Here is a 19,001-nt window from a genome sequence, read left to right on the forward strand (position 1 = left end):
TTTAAACAATGGAGTGTAGTGCATTGACTAGTACGATAGGCAAAGGATTTTTTCATTTTGGTGCTAAAAAAGTAGAGTTGAATGGAACAAATTCCAAGCCTTAGACAGCGGTGCAGGTGCTGCCAACTGAGACGAAGTTCGTTCACACTGTGAAAGCCAAAATCCTATTGTGGGTCACCCCACACCACAGCTTAGCCGCTGCCCTGTCGGCTATGCCATTTTCTTCTTCTTTCCTTCTCTCTTATCAGTGTCTTAATACCTTTGAATAATGAAGGGTTTCATTATCTTCACCACGTAATAAAATGCCCACCCGCTGTCTTTTTCCAAGTTTCAGGAGACTTTATTAAAAAGATTTCGAAGTCCCGAGTTTTGTCATGGCATGGTGTTTTAGGAGTGGGAGACAGAGCGTGCAGTGACTTGTCTGCAAGGACACCATAATCGAGTGAACACACATCTTTTAAACCACGCCCTTCGCAGCCTTTCCCAGACGACCAATCTCAAGTAATCCACAATATATACATGCATTGATTGAAATTTGGTTGTTTGGGTGAGAAAGAAGGTAGGAAAACCAGCCCTGGACTGGAATGATGGATCGTCTTCTTCTTCGTTTCCCATTCAACCCTAACTTAGCCCTCATGGAGCAAAAAGAAAATCCTCTTCTGAATCCTCGTCTTTCCCACTTTCCCATGTCCATTCCAGATCAAGATCCCGCGACTTCATCATGGAAGATGTACAGATCGATCTATCATGATGAACGCGAAAATGAAGAGGAAGAAGAAAAAGAAAAAGATGATGAGGAAGAACTCTTTTTGAGCCTCCGACCACCAGGTCAGAGGCTAAAGCAAGACATCACTCACCAAGCTTCCTCCACTTCACATGAAGAAGGCAAGGTGACGGTGGCCTTACATAATAGGCCTCAGAGCTCTGCTTCCCATTTGGGTATTCCACGCAGAGAAGGCCAGTATTGGGTTCCTACGCCTGCACAAATCCTTGACGGACCCACCCAATTCTCCTGCGCTGTCTGCAGCAAGACTTTCAACCGCTACAACAATATGCAGGTATCTGGTCACAATGTTTTTTATTTCTTAAAAGCATGAAGTTTTCACACTTTGTGGTACAAATTTGTATTACATTTGTGAATTTGACACTCTAATTGTTTATCATCAATTTGTTTGGTATCAAGATTAAAGATATTAGTTTTCCACAATCTATAATAGTTTTTGTTGCTGTTTCTGATTTTGATTGTGTGTTTCTGACATTGTGACTTCAAAATAGATTTTTGTATTACATTTGTGAATTTGACAGTCTAATTGTTTATCATCAATTTGTTTGGTATCAAGATTAAAGATATTAGTTTTCCACAATCTATAATAGTTTTTGTTGCTGTTTTTGATTTTGATTGTGTGTTTCTGACATTGTGACTTCAAAATAGATTTTTAGATTTCACTCTCTGCAATTTTTATCATCAATGTCTCCTTTCGATTATGAGTTCGAAATAGGTTTTTCATGATATAGAAGATTTCTGATTTTGATGGTAAGTAAAACAATGAAGTTTTCACAGTCTATATATGTAATTTGTAGCAAATTTTTAGATTTGACTCTGCAATTTTTATCATCAACATTTTGGATCATGACTTTATAATATATCTCTGAATCTGTGTGCAATTTTCATCAACAATGTTTCGGATCATGACTTCACAATTACGGCAGATTTTTAGATTTGACTCTATAATTTTTATCATCAACATTTCTAATCATGACTTCATAATATATTTGTGAATCTGACTTTGTAATTTGTATGAGCAACTTTTTCATTTCAGATAATGACTTCATAATATATTTCTGAATCTGACTGTGTGTAATTTTTATCATCAACATTTGGATCATGACTTCACAATATATTTCTCCATTTGACTGTGTATAGTTTTTATCTTCAACCTTTAGAATCATGAATTCAGAATATATTTCTCCACTTGACTATGTGCAAATTTTATCATCAATGTTCAGGACCATGACCTTGACTGCTGCAATTTTTATCTTCAATGCTTTGGATAGTCTCGTCATAATAAATTTGTAGATTTGACTACATGCAATTTTATCATCAATGTTTCTGATCATGTCGTCACAATAGATTTCTAGTTTTGACTCTGCGATTTTTATCATCAACATTTCAGATTATGGCTTCAGAATATATTTCTAGATTTGACTCTCTGTAGTTTTTATCTTTCAAGTTTAGGATCATGAAAATATAATATATTTTTCAATTTTGACTCCGCAAATTTTATCATCAATGTTTAGGATATCATGATCTTGAATGTTTTGGATCGTGTCTTCACAATAAATTTGTAGATCTGTCTGTGTGCGAATCTTACCATCAATGTTTCAGATCATGTCTTCAGGATATATTTCTAAATTTGACTGTGTGAAATTTTTATCATCAACATTTCAGACAATGACTTCACAATAGATTTCAATTTTTGACTGTTCGACAATTCTTATCATTTAAGCTTTCAAATAACTTCAAAATCCATCATCAGAATGAAATAGAAAGAAGGAATTCTTTAACTTTGCTCCATCCTTTTGCAGATGCACATGTGGGGACATGGATCACAGTACAGGAAGGGCCCTGAATCATTGCGAGGCACAAACCCTTCGGCCATTCTGAGACTCCCATGCTACTGCCCAGCTCAAGATTGTAGGAACAATATTCACCACCCGCGTGCAAAGCCATTGAAAGATTTCAGAACCCTTCAGACCCATTACAAGCGCAAGCATGGGACCATGATGAAGGCCTTCTCATGTGGGAAATGTGGCAAGGCCTTTGCTGTTCGAGGCGACTGGAGAACCCATGAAAAGAACTGTGGAAAACTCTGGCTTTGCATTTGTGGCTCAGATTTCAAGCACAAACGCTCTCTAAAGGACCACATTCGTGCCTTTGGGAGTTCTCATGCTCCTCATTCCCTCCATCACTGTGATGATGATGATGATCACCATGATTCGCCCTCACAAGGGGGAGTTTTAGATCTGGATGACGATTATTCAGGTACTTCTCGCTAATACGGCCTGTTTCTCCAGGTTATCTTAATGCTCATAAGTTTCACGGGTGGTTTGGAATTTGTCAAGTACCATCACTACTGGTCTGGTCAAATCCAATTATGCTGTATTCCATTATTCTGCCATTCAGTAAATAAATGTACAAATTTCCAAGATGTAGGATAACGTTAACAGGTACACCCATAGTACGATTTCAACCATTCTGCTCATTGTTTGCACGGCATTCAAAATCTTGCCAGTAGAAGCCTTTTTGTTCATATGAATTCGTACCTAGTGTTTCAGATGTTTGTTAACCAGAGGATTTCCATGGCAATATGGTTCACACAGTCTAGAATTCCTGTAAAACTCTTTGAAAGGACTGCAAATCAAACGAACAATTTCTGAAAGACTCTATTTTTTCTTTTGAGATCTGCAAATTAAAGAAACAATATCTGATAGACTGTTTTATTTCTTATACTTGCAATAATTGTTTTGCTTTGTACGTAAGAATTTGCATTACCCACATGATATAATCTATCAAATTCCAAATACATGATATGTTTCATGGGTTTTAAGTAATATTAAAATTCCAATTACAAGATATGTTTCCTGGATTTTAAACAATATTATTATTATTTACAATACTTATGGAAAGTATCTTCCTTTATTTTAGGTTTATCAGCAGACCGGTAAAATAGATTACATAGAGTTTAGACAAAATTCAATTTGGTTAAGTTATCCAAATCATTTTTTCAATTATATTGAATTTTTAGAATAGTAAACAATAAATTAAAATTATTTAAAATGATTTTAAAATTATGGTGTTGTTAGAATATTGATGAATTCATATTTATGAAATAAATTTATTTGTAAGTGTTCTAATTTCGTTATATTATTGTAGTTCTGAAGATTTTTTAATTTTAAAATAATTGATAGCTTTTTTTTAACTTATAATGATAAAAGTCAAGTATTTTTGTAGAATTATGTACAAGAGGTAGTTAAATTAAATATTTGAAAAATTAAGACAAAAGATTACTATGTATCATAAAAAGAATTAGAAATGTAATTTTATTATTTCTATAAAATTGAACTCTCAAAATAATTAATTTAATAATTAGAATTAGATTGAGTAAAGAGGTTTTTGACACAAAATTTTAAAAGAGGTGAATATATCTTAGGAGGAATGATAAACTATTCAATTTGGGACCAAAAAAACAAAAATAGATGTTTATAAAAGAGAAATATGAGATATTTAAACATTATGACAACTACATAAAATTCTTTAATAATATAATTTTTTATAAAATAATCAATTAATAATATATTTTAAACTCACAATAAATAGTATTTATTAATTACACATTAAAGCTTTATACAATTATTAATTAATCAACACAACTTAAATAGTTAAAATAAAATACCACTTAACTCTTACAAGGCAACATAACCAAAATACTAGAACTGACAAGACATCAACCTAGCCTAGAATGTGACAAAATATTATATCATTCTCCAATCAACTTGCCATTGGGATTAGAGACACACTCAGACCTGTGAAACCGGGTGGAGTTAATTTCTACTCACAGAGTAAACACATAGGTGAAATAGTATTGCAAGGTCACACTTGCTCACAATGAGTGGTATGATATCGTCCCTTCCACATCCACAATTATAGTGCATCATAAAGACACGATATCATCCATAACATCATCTTATTCAATGTAAACATGAAGTAAAGTTAGCACATACCATGATAACATCATAAGTAAATATAACCCCAAACATAAATCCCAAAATCAACGTAGTCCAGAGTATATCATCATCCACATAAAACATAATGTATCCTCTATCAACATGAAATTTTTATCACCATAAACACACGCAAAACCATAAGCATCTACTGAAAGTATCATAAATGAATCTAAACAAGTGCATAAATGTCTGTCAATGCATAAAAGAAAAGTATGTCAAGGAGGGATACTACATTCCCAGTTTGAGTTTTCTACATAAATCTAGTGTTCTCTTGAGCATGGTGATTAATTATTTTATCTTTCATTACTTCTTATTAGGTTAATGTTAAATTCATAGTTAATTGTGAAATAAAGTTTAAGTGTTTGGTTCAAATTGATTCACCCCACTCTCAATGCTAAGGTGTGTTCAACAAAAGGAACTTGTGGAGCACTATTATTTTGATAATGTTGAATGAATGAATCAACTAATTGTTGAAAGCTATCAACTAAATAACTAGGAAAGGTGAACAAATATTCCAAATCTTTATCATTCAAAGAATGAGGGAATAGTTTTGTAAGGAGTTTGTTGCAATAGAAGAAGTCACTACAAAGTGTAAAATATTTTCTCATGAGTGTGGGGGTCACCTTGTCCATTATATTTATTGAAATGGGTAACTTTAATGTGCTATGGGAGAGGAGTAAGAACGATATCAATGGAATGTGGTCTATCTATGAAATATGTAGGAATAGTGAATTTGAAGTTATGGCAGCCATTTATTTTTTTAAAGATGAAACATTTTATAACAAGTGTTTTTTAGTAGCTTCAATGGATGAATTGGATTGAGAAAGGCTAGATTGTGATGGAGGATTTGAAGTTGTAGTATGATATGTAGGTTGAAAATTGTGATGGGTGGGTTAATGATATGGTTAATAAAAAAATGGGAGATTGGTTGAAGGTGATGTTGATTAGGTTGAAAGGACCAGAATACTAAGAGGGGGGAGGGGGTGAATCAATATTCTCATAAATATAAATTTTTTTCTCAAACTTTAATCTTCCACAAAGATATCAATCTTCATCAAAGAAACTTAACATATATTGTTGGCATATGCACACTCCAATGAGACATTGTATGTGATTGAAGGTTTTGTCATTGATGGCAACCTTGCAATCCTATGGCACCGGCAAAGACATTATATTGGCATCAGCAGATCACACTTAGGACACCGGCACCGGCACAAAAGAAAGGAAGTATACTGGCACAGAGGCTGACAAGATTTTGTTATATTACATTTTGTTTATTATTGTAAAAATGTGTAAGCCGACTTGGTAAATTGTAAAATGACTCTTATCTATAAAAGAGATCATTGTAGACGTTTGAAACGTAATGAATGTGATGTAGAAGTATTAAGGAAAATATTAGGCAGACCTAATGTGCGAAATATAGGTCAAGAGGTATATATAAAGAACAGAGCAGGAACTGGTACTGAATCAGGCATTGAAGATTCTATTGTAAAGCAGTACAAGATATTGGATTTGTATAATCCTTATTGTAAGTCAGTGAGACTTCCCATTGAGCAGTGAGCTCTAGGCAGTTGGCCTTCCTACATGTGCAGGCCCCTATTGTAAGTAATATTCTCTTATTGGCTAGTGAGTGAATATTGTGGGTCACAAATCCCACCGAGGTTTTTTCCACATCGGGTTTCCTCGTTAACATCTTGTGTTATGATGTATTTTTCATGTGGATGTTCTTGATTATGTTTATTGCATTAATTCTTGCATACTGGTACACTGTTATATTATGTTCTACATGTTTTAAGTTAAGAAATTCTAATTACCGGTTATACTAATTCACCCCCCCCCCTCAGTATCTGTGGGACCCCTAACATATATAAAATAACAAATGAAGAATAAACATGAAGAACACAACCACAAGACAAACACCGGATTTTGTACATGGAAAACCCAAATGGAAAAAACCACAGAGAGTGTTAACTCTTAGGAGAATATAACTAGTTATATGGTGTTTACAAAAAGGGTGTCCCATTATTGGATGGCTCACTGATAGATTACAAAAGTGACTCACTGTCAGACTTCTCACTACAATGATACAAAGGAATGACTTATTATCAGAATGCTCACTGCAACAAAAAAGATTGAATTGAAAAGGATTGCATCTCCAAATGCATATTGTCAGTTCAAAGTTTAAGCCCAGATTATAATTTACAAACTCTTATAGTAGATCTAGTTAGAGATCTCTATACAACTTTCCTCCAACAGATCCAATGAAGGATTACTGTACTACGCAAAACTGTCTATCTTCGTTGTCTGCAACTCACACTTCACACACTGCTACCTTCCTTGCTAACTCTCTTTTGTATATCTCACGAACTTCCTTAATCTCTTTCTCACACACACCTTCATACCATACCATTTCATATATCTCATGCTACTACATTTGTATATATATGTATCAGAGGGCACAAATACAAAATAGTATGTCAGCCAAGCCCAACTTGTTAGCAAGACACTCATATCGGCCTCCGCAAGATCTCTAAACGCTCCCATTTATATACCTCATTTTCCAATGTATATGCTAAGATTACCGGAGTGGGGCACGATCACTCAGACCCAAGAATATTGACCCATTATAAAAAAAAGCATAATATCTCCAAACTATAGACTCCATGCATACTAAGGATACCACAACATGAAAGTTGAAGAGATACCACTGATATGATCAAAATAGCTAATATCGGGACACATAACTGATACCGGGATTAATGAGAGCTCAAAATTTTGGAACAAGGATCTTCCAAATATTACCACGTTATATTACCTCCATCATATTGTAGCAACATATATCCATAACAAAAGAACTAGACATACTAATTGCATACAACATCCAAACCAATATCCGGACCAATCCGTGCTACATATATTGTCCGGTCCAAATCAGATAACTAGTTTGACATCAATGACAACAATATCAAAAAAATTCACACAAGTCTAACAATCTCCCCCTTTGTCATTGATGGAAAAACATATCCAAAACATAACTGCATACAACTCCCCCTTTTGACATCAAGGACAAAGGATGCCTTTGATGAAAAAAGAATGAAAATAAAAAGGAAGAAAAACATAATATATACAACTGAAAAAATGTTAGAACCTAAACACCGCACAAGAACCTTTAGCTACTCTTCTTTGGAAAGATTAACTTGAATTTCTCCTTTAGATCCAGAAGAAGAACTTCTCAATAATGTATGGCTATTTTAATGCTAACTGAAAGGATTTTGCATTCTTTTAATGGATGAACTACATGGGAAAAACTATCCAAAGCAGATGGGATTTGCTCATACTCAACTAGACATTCCCAAGCAAAGCTGAAAAATGCTCCAATTTGGCTACGATAATCTCCTTAACCTTCCAAAACATGTTCACAACTTATTCTCTCTTCCTTTGCAATAATAAGAGTTCAGCTTGAAGGGAATTGATTCTTTTCTTCTTCTCACCATCCTTATCATTCAGAAAATCAAAATATTTGCCTAGGGTTGTTAGCTTATCTTCAATAGCATCAATTTTTCTTTTGTGCTTCACTACAGCTACTGACCAAGAGATACAATACCTATAGACTCAACTAGCACTATGGATACAGTTCCTCAATTCCTTAATACATGCTAATAAGATCTTTTGCGCATTAACAAATTCATTCAACAAATTCTGCATATACAAACCTTTTTCTTCGACTGACTACTAAGAGAAATTCTCCTTTAGAACTTCATTCATAGATTCTAGAAGTAGATTACTAGTATCTCCAAGGCTCATGTTATTCTAGATCAAATGATTCAACATAATTCTTTCAATTCTATTTGACTCAACTGGAGTCAGCCGCATCACACTAATCTTCTTGATTCCATCCACACTATCAACCAATTTAAGCAAATTAGATTCATCGTCTAATTCTTCAGCTTCTTGCTTTGCAACAACTGAATCCTCTCTAGCTACAGGGGATTCTGGATCATCAATCACAACAACATCTATTGCCTTGCTTCTCTTTGGCTTTGAAATACTAATAGGAACAAACTATCTCCTGATCTGGAAATGAAAGATATAGATATCGATCCAACACTCCACATGCCCAATAGGTATCATAAGATTCCTTTTTATAATTTAGACTGTTCAAATATCTAAATATCTGCCTTGCAATTGGAACACTAGACTCTCGTATGATATTTCTTTTGCCGGAAGGGATCCCAAACAATATATAGCCAAAATTACAAGCAATGACCCAAACTGGAAAGCACGATTCTTCTCTTTTGTCATCTTGATATTCTCTAATAATAATTATTTCAATACTTCACACAAGTCAAATGTTTTTTTTTTCCATTGTAAGCATATGTGCCATATATATATTGTAATTGTCGAGGTGGCACCTTCCCTATTCCTAAAATATTTTAGAAGAGATGTCATAGGAAACATAACTCACCACAGAGTTGATGATTGTGTTAATGATTAAAGCTCTCTGATCACCCTTTATGCTAGTTAGGGCTTCCACTTCTATGTTCAAGGTTGACTTCTTTGTTGAAACTTATGCACTATTGTACAAACTGGTGATCATAGAAATAACTTTCTTCATGATTTGATAGGGTTTATCCAACACGATGTTGCCATCCCACACATGGCTAAGGATCATCCTAATAACATCCATATTATCAAGCCAAGGGAATTATATCCAAAGATTTAAACCTTTTTCTTTCCAATCCTTTTACCCTTTGCAACTCAACATCACTCAAACCAGCTTCAGCATCTCTTATTTTCTTTGACTTAAATTCATCCAAGAGCACCTTGTCCAAAATAAAAAATTCCTTGTTGATCTAGATTCGTCAATGATCAATTTTCCTTCCATTATTCCTTGAACTTCTCACTTTGCTACTCCTCTACTGCTCGCAATAAACTCAAACAAAAATAACTAATCAAAAAGATGATACTTATCTTCCCAAAAACACTTTCTTTGAGTTTTGCTACCAATAACTATCTTATTGACGATGATGTCAACAACAATTCCTCTAATTATTGGATAGCACATAAAACACTATCATGTTGGATCAATGACATGATCCACTTAGACACGGAGGATAGAAGATTTTTCTTTCATTTTAAACTCCCCCTAACCCAAAGCTATATACTTAGTTACCAGAAGAAGAGGTGTCTGCACTAGATTCTGGTACATTAGGCTCACTTTCTTTGTTCTCACTCTTCTTTCTCCAGACCAAATTTTCTTTCTTCTTTGATTCATCATACTTCATCACATTCTTCTCAGTAGATTTCTCCTTATTTCCACTTCTGCATTGAATAGCATAATGTCCAGACTGGTTGCATTTGAAACAACTGATAACTTTCCTTTCAGGTCTTACCAGATGTGATCTGTGTTTGCATTGATTAGCCTTATGTCCATAGTTATTGCAAATGTAGTAGTATCCATGAAAACTATACCCCTTATTGTTTTCTTTAACAGGATTATAAATGTGATTCATAACATGATTTCTACAAAGACTTTCTTTATGTCCAAAACTCTTGCAACTATAACACTGGATGTTTCTACTTGATTTACTGCCTTATGTCCAAATTTATTGCATTTAAAAAAAAAACCATTAAAACATGGGTACCTTTTTTCATTAGGTTGTCGAACTGGTGGCCTTCTTGCATTGGAATTTCGATTTTGGGATTTTCTTTCATCTTCTATCTTTTTCTGCACTTCAGCTTTGACTTATTTGTTTTCCTCTTTATCATTATGATCTAGAACAGATATTGAGTTGAAAACCAAGTCTGGTTTTGTCAAAATTAACTTGTTGCATGCTGATCAAATCTTCCAGGAGCTTAGTACTGTCAAGGATCTTATTTTTTGCCTTTAGATTCTTCCCCTCCTGCTCAATCTTTTCACATTCCTTAGATTTCTGCTTTATTTTTTCCTCAATATTTTGCATCAAATCTTTAATGGTCTCATTCACCTGCTTCAACTGATTGTTAACCTCCTTATGCCTTAGTTTGAACTTCTAGATTTTCTCTCTCAGCCTCTGCACACATTCATTTTCTATCTTCACATTATCTTTCAATTCTTTATTCTCTGATTCAACACTTTCCAAATCTTCAAGAGTTTTCTTCAAATATTAATCCATTAGAAAATCTTCGGTCATGCATATAGGTGCCATGATTCAACCAACATGGATCTCCCAAGCAAGGGACCAAAGCTTTGATAACAATTGTTGATTAGGTTGAAAGGACCGAAATACTCAGAGGGGGGGGGGGGTGAATCAATATTCCCATAGATATAAAATATTTTCTCAAAATTTAATCTTCCACAAAGATATCAATCTTCATCAATCAAACTGAATGGATATAAAATAGAAAATGAAGATTAAATATGAAGAACACAACCATTGGACAAACATCGGATTTTGTACGTGGAAAACCCAAATGGGAAAAACCGTGGAGAGTGTTAACTCTCAAGAGAATATAACTAGTTATATAGTGTTTACAAAATGGGTGACTCACTACCAGGTGGCCCACTGCCATATTACAAAAGTGACTCACTGTAGGATTGCTCACCACAAAGATACAAAGGAACAACTTATTGCCGGAATGCTCACTGCAACAAAAAAGGTTGAATTGAAAAGGATTGCATCTCCAAATGCATATGACTAGTTCAAAGTTTAAGCTTAGATTACAATTTACAAACTCTTACAATAGATCCGGTTAGAGATCTTTATACAACTATCTTGCAACAGATCCGGTTAGAGATCTCTGTACAACTGTCCTGCAACAGATCCGGTGAAGGACTACTGCACTACACAACACTGTCTATCTTCGTTGTTCGCAACTCACACTTCACACACTACTACCTTTTCTACTAACTCTCTTTCACATATCTCATGAACTTCCTTAATCTCTTTCTCACACACACCTTCATACCATACCATGCCATATATCTCATGCTACTACATATGTATATATATACATATACATATATATATACATATACATATATAAATATATATGTACATATATACATATAAATACACACACACACACACACACACACACACATATATATGTATGTATATATGTATATATATGTATAGATATAGACATATATGTATATATATACACATATATACATATATGTATATATGTATATATGTGTATATATATACATATATGTATATATCTATACATATATATACATATATACTTACATATATATACATATATGGGTGTGTGTGTGCACACGCGTATGTATATGTATATGTATATGTATATGTATATATGTATATATACATATACAAATATACATACATATATATATATGTATGTGTATATATATATATATATACATACATATATATGTATATGTATGTATATATATTATCATATATATGTATGTATATATATATATATATACATACATGTATATGTATATGTATATATGTATATATACATACATGTATATATACATATATGTATATATGTATATATATATATCTATATATATATAGATATATATCTATATATACATATATGTATATATACATGTATGTATATATACATATATATATATGTATGTATATATACATATATACATATACATACATGTATATATATACATACATACTATGTATATGTATATATGTATACATCTATACATATACATATACATGTATGTATATATATACATATACATACATGTATATATACATATACATGTATGTATATATATACATATACATACATGTATATATACATATACATGTATGTATATGTATACATATATACATATACATACATGTATATATACATATACATGTATGTATATGTATACATATATACATATACATATACATGTATGTATATATATACATATACATACATGTATATATACATATACATGTATGTATATGTATATATACATACATGTATATGTATATGTATATATAGATATACATACATCTATATATACATATACACATATATATAGATATACATATATATATATATACATACATATATATATATATATTTGGACCTCTGCGGGATCTCTACACGCTTACCTTTACATGCCTCATTTTCCAATGCATATGTCGAGTTTATCAGAGTGGGGAAAGGTCTTTTGGACCCTAGAATACTCACCCATTATAAAAAAAATTAAGCATAATATCTCCAAATTATAGACTCCACGTGTACCAAGGATACCCTAATGCGAAAATCAAAGAGATACTACTAGTATGATCAAAACAACTAATACCGGGACACAAATGATATCGGGATCAATGAGAACTCAAAATTATGGAAGAAGGATCTTCCAGAGATTACCACATTATATTACCTCCATCATACTGCAAAAAAATCTATCCATAATAAAAGAACTGCACATATTGACTACATACAACATCTTGACTGATATCTGGACCAATCCGTGCTACATATTCTATCTGGTCCAAACCGGATAGCTGGTTTGACATCATTGACAATAATATCAACAATATGAACATACAAGTCTAACAAGTGGAATATAATCATGTTGATTGATAGGATACCTCGCACTACTAGCATGTTTAGTATTAACATTTTGTGTAGTGGTAGCCATCATGGAAGATGTGTATGTAGGCACATTAGTAAAGATGTACGAATAGGTATGAAAATCTCAACATGGTTTTGATAAGTGGATTGTCCAAGAGCTTTGGAACAACTAGCAAACTTCATAGTGTTTTCATCCACTATGTGATCTATACCATGTGAAACATCCATACCATTCTCATCATTTTCAATCAACCTCCTTAAACATTTAATTAAAGAATTTGTCTCTCCACCCAAGTTCTCTTGCTTCATAAATTGTTCAAGATCTTGTCATAATTGCATATATTCATATTTATTTTCTAGATCCATGACTATAATTTCTTCATTTCACATGCTTTGCAATTTCTTTCCCTTTTCCAATATTGCCTCAAAGTGAAAAAAAAAGAGAAGAGTATTTAGGGGCAATTGTACCAAACAAGAAAGCACGGTTAAGACAATGGGAAGGAACACCAAAAGATGACAGTATTCAAAGGGAATTGTAGATGATAATAGAGAAGAATAATTTGAGAACTTTAGTGGACATCATGTTCACATAACTTTAAAGAGATGAGGAATGGATAGAAAAGTAAAAGATCATAACACATATGCAAAGAAAAAGAAAAGAGAAAAAGAATTTGAAAATCAACAAACCAGAAGATTGCAACAAGAATTTAGATTGTAAAATATATTCAAGTGCAACAATCAACAATGGAAGAGAACAATGAAAATAGGCTATCCTATGAAGAGATAAAAAGAAGAAAAAGTGTGATATAGAGAGGAAGGAAGATCACAAGAAGATAATGATGAAAATGAAGCATAATAATAGATGTAGTGAAAGTTTCTACAAATTGATTATGGACAATAGGAAGATGGAACAAGATTAGGGAATGGTGATAACTGTCAAACATGGAATTCAAATATTTCCGAATCCCTATAGCAGCAAATACAAACAGAAGAAAAAAACAATGATAATCTTAAAAATAAAAAAGGATATGATAGTCATAGAGTTTCATGCATAATTAATGTCTATCCCTTTCTTGAGGACAAAGAAAGATTTAAGATGGGCGGGATGATGATCCTATAAATTGTCAATATTATTCCATGATTTATGAAATTTTATCCCATGTTTACAATTACAATCTAATACATTTTCAAATATTAACTTGGTTTCATGAAGTATTAACTAGGATTAATGGTGTTTGATTACCAATTGCATGTCTAGCTAGTTAATACTAGATAATGGTAAAATATTATAATAAATGGTTATTGTTGAATGCAAAGTATTTTGGGAGGATTAACATGTTGTTTGTGAGTGGTTTGAGTCATTCATGCAACTAGAAAGAAAAAGGAACATGTTGGTAATTGATAGATGTAGTTGTTGACTAAAAGTGCTAAAAAGGTAAAAAAACATGTTTCAAAAAAATGGGCATGTTTCACTCGTTTCTTAACTAAATTCAAATCTTTAAAATAATTTGGAAAGATTAAAAGGAGATATAAAAACCCTTTAAAAATAAATTATAAATCATGTCATTGTGACATGTTACTCCACATGTTCAGCCATGACTATATTTTGAAGTTGTAAAGAGTTTGAAGAAGATTATAGGGTATGTGCAAGATCATGGTGTGCCAAAACAGGCCCTTAAGTGGCAATGAAATTTCAAAAAATTAGAGTTATGCAACTTGACATGAAAAATTGAATAAGTTATGAACATTATTTTTAAAATATGTAAGAAGAGAATCTATAGAAAATTGAATGTAGTTTCTAAGCTACTAGTTGTTTTTTGAAAAAAAAAATCCTATTTGATGAAAATTTCAAATTTCAATGCAGTGGTACAAAAATTTCAGGAAAAATATAAGTAGGTGTATGTCTAACCACCCTAATCACAATCAAATCATAATATTTTTTTATAAGATTTATAATATAAGTATTAGACTCATGTTCGGATGTGACACATATTTTTTTATAATTTTTTATAAAGTAAATAATTATTTATGATTTTTTTACTATAGCTTTTCATAAATTCAGAAACTCCTATGTCTGACCTCCTTAACTTGGTCAAAACCTTATGAAATTTAATTTTTTTTAATTTTTCCCTATAGTAGACGAAGCATAGGATGTGATGCATATTTCAGATTCAAAAAATGTTATGCGGTTTGAAAGTTATGAGTATTTTTCAATCAGTCTATCAATCTGGACTTTTGTCAGAATTCAAATAGAAAATAAATAATAATTACTTATTAAACTCGAAATAAGACAAGCCTTATATTGTTGGAAAGCTAAGAACATCCTTAAAAACCCCTTTTCATTTTAACAATTTTGGCTATTAAAAAAGTCGTCAGCCACCAGTGTAAAGTCTGGAAAATCAAGGAATACTGAAAAACACATTTTTTCAGTTGACTTTCCAGGCTTGTCACTTCCAAGCCAAATCCCAAAGAAAACCTGAACCAAAATGTGGAGGGAAAAATTTATGTTTTAAAATCGGATATCTGATTTTTGAAAAAATAAAAAAATATATTTTAGTAAATTGGGCATAACTTTTGTGTTTTATATTAAAATTTTGATTTTTTCTAGCCGTTGGAAAGGTAATTAGGAGCTCTATGATATGGAATAGGTATATTTTCAATTATTGTTTTTAAAAAATAATTATAATTCATTTAAATTCATCCTTCATTTTTAAAACATAAAAAACTCATCGCTTTTTCATATGATTTCCCTATTGCATGAATTTTTGTAACAATCATCTCAAAATAAACTAAATAAGTAATTAATTAATAATAAAAAATTTATGAATTTTATTGAGTTTGATAAATTTTGATAAACCATGTTATCTATGTTTGTTCCTTTCTCCACCTCTCTCTCCTAAACCTATCACTCCACCTATTTGTTTCTTCCTCCCTCTCTTTTGTCCATATTTATACATCTCTCTCTACACCTATATCTCTAACTATCAATGAATACCTCATTAAATCTCTTAGACTCTACAAGGTTCTTATATTTCTACCTCTTCATAATTTCCTCTTTTATGTCATTCTCTCTTCCCTAAGATCTAGACTAGTCTCTCTGTGTTTCCTTCTCATCTCTAGCAACAAAATTTAAAGGGGACAAGGAGAGGCATAGGGAAGTATCAAAAAAGGAGAGGGGGAGAGAGGTGAGAAGGGAGATTAATTGGGGGGAAGAGAGTGTGTGTGAGAGAGAGCTATAGGTAATTAGGTGGAAGATGAAGAGAGAGAGGGATGGGATGATTGGGGTGAAGAGAGAATGAGAATGAGAGTGATTGTGTGTCGTATGGTTTCCTAAGGGGTCATATGGTGTTCTATGACCCCTTAGGACACCATATGGTGTCATTAAGGGTCGTATAGTGTGCTAAGGGGTCATATGGTGTCCTACGATCCTTTATAACACCATATGACCTCTTGGGTATCGTTAGGCGTCATTGTGTGTCGTTAGGGGTCATATGATGTCCTATGACCCCTTAGGATACAATATGACCCTTTAGGTGTTGTTAGGGGTCATATAGTGTCCTACGACCCCTTAGGACACCATATGGTGTCGTTTGGGATTATATGGTGTGCTAAGGGGTCATATTGTGTCCTAAAGATTCCTAGGACATCATATGACCCCTTAGATATCGTTAGGGGTCATATTGTGTCCTAAGGAGTCACATGGTGTCTCATGACACCATATGACCCCTTAGGACACCATATCATGTCGTTATGGGTCTTCTTGTGTTATAAGGGGTCATATGGTGTTCTAAGGGGTCACATGGTTTTATATGACCCCTTAGGATACCATATAATGCCTTAGGACACCATATAGTGTCGTAAAGGGTCGTATGATGTTCTAAGGGTTCATATGGTGTTCTATAGGGTCATATGGTTTTGTATGACCCCTTAGGACACTATATAACATCATTAGGGGTCATATTATGTCCTAAGGGGTCATACTGTGTCTTATGACCCCTTAGGACATCACATGGTGTTGTTATGGGTTGTATGGTGTTCTAAGGGGTCATATGGTGTTCTATGACCCTCTTGGACATCATATTATGTTGTTATGGGTCCTATGGTCTCCTAAGGGGTCATATAGTGTCCCATGACCCTGGACACCATATGACCCCTTAGGACACCATATGATCCCTTAGGACACCATATGGTGTCATTAGGGGTCGTATGTAGTGCTAAGGGGTCATATGGTGTCCTATGACCCCTTAGCAAACAATATGACCTCTTAGTACACCATACAGTGTCCGTAGGAGTCATATGGTGTCCTATGACCCCTTAGGTGTTGTTAGGGGCCATATTATGTCCTAACGGGTTATATGGTGTCCTACAACCCCTTAGGACACCATATGACCCCTTAGGTATCGTTAGGGGTCATATTGTGTCCTAAGGAGTCATATGGTGTCTCATGACACCATATGACCCCTTAGAACACCATATCATGTGGTTATGGGTCTTCTTGTGTTCCAAGGGGTCATATGGTGTTATATGACCTGTTAGGATACCATATGACCCCTTAGCAAACCATATGGTGTCGTAAAGGGTGGTATGGTGTTGCAAGGGGTCATCTGGTGTCCTAAGGGGTCATATGATGTCCTATGACCCCTTAGGACACTGTATGATGTTGTTAGGGGTCATATTATGTCCTAAGGGGTAATATTGTGTCTTATGACCCCTTAAGACACCACATGGTGTCATTATGGGTTGTATGGTGTTCTAAGGGGTCATATGGTGTTGTATTACCCTCTAAGACACCATATTATGTTGTTATGGGTTGCATAGTCCTCTAAGGGGTCATATGGTGTCCTATGACCCCTTAGGACACCATATAGTGTCATTATGCATTGTATGGTGTCCTAAGGGGTCATATGGTGTTCTATGATCCCTTAGGACACCATATGACTCCTTAGGACACCATATGGTGTCATTAGGGGTCATATGGTGTGCTAAGGGGTCAAATGGTGTCGTTATGGGTTGTATGGTGTTCTAAGGGGTCATATGGTGTTCTATGACCCTCTAAGACACCATATTATGTTGTTATGGTTTGTATGGTCCTCTAAGGGGTCATATGGTGTCTTATGACCCCTTAGGACACTATATAGTGTCATTATGCATCGCATGGTGTCTTAAGGGGTCATATGGTGTTCTATGACCCCCTAGGACACCATATGACTCCTTAGGACAACATATGGTGTCATTAGGGGTCATATGGTGTGCTAAGGGATAAAATGGTGTCCTATGACCCCTTAGAACACCATATGACCCCTTAGGTATCGTTAGGTGTCATTTTGTGTCGTTAGGGGTCATATGGTGTCCTATGACCCCTTAGGACACAATATGACCCCTTAAGACACCATATAGTGTTGTTAGGGGTCATATGGTGTCCTATGACCCCTTACAACATAATATGACCCCTTAGGTGTTGTTAGGGGTCATATTGTGTCCTAATGGGTCATATAGTGTCCTACAACCCCTTAGAACACCATATGGTGTCGTTAGGGGTTGTATGGAGTGCTAAGGGTCATATTGTGTCCTAAAGGTTCCTATGACATCATATAACCCTTTAGGACACCGTATGACCCCTTAGGTATTGTTAGGGGTCATATTGTGTCCTAAGGGGTCATATG

General features: G+C 33.8%; 1 protein-coding gene across 1 annotated transcript; it reads left to right on the forward strand.

The window, feature by feature from the left end:
• The first annotated feature begins 272 nt into the window (after window positions 1-272).
• LOC131067649 (zinc finger protein WIP6) lies at window positions 273-3,468 on the forward strand. Its single transcript, XM_058002742.2, has 2 exons — window positions 273-1,058; window positions 2,587-3,468. The coding sequence occupies exons 1-2, from the start codon at window positions 585-587 to the stop codon at window positions 3,055-3,057; spliced, it is 945 nt and encodes a 314-aa protein (XP_057858725.1). The 5' UTR covers window positions 273-584; the 3' UTR covers window positions 3,058-3,468.
• The last annotated feature ends 15,533 nt before the right edge of the window (window positions 3,469-19,001 follow it).

The sequence above is a fragment of the Cryptomeria japonica genome, chromosome 11 (assembly GCF_030272615.1).
Source record: "Cryptomeria japonica chromosome 11, Sugi_1.0, whole genome shotgun sequence".
NCBI lineage: Eukaryota > Viridiplantae > Streptophyta > Pinopsida > Cupressales > Cupressaceae > Cryptomeria > Cryptomeria japonica.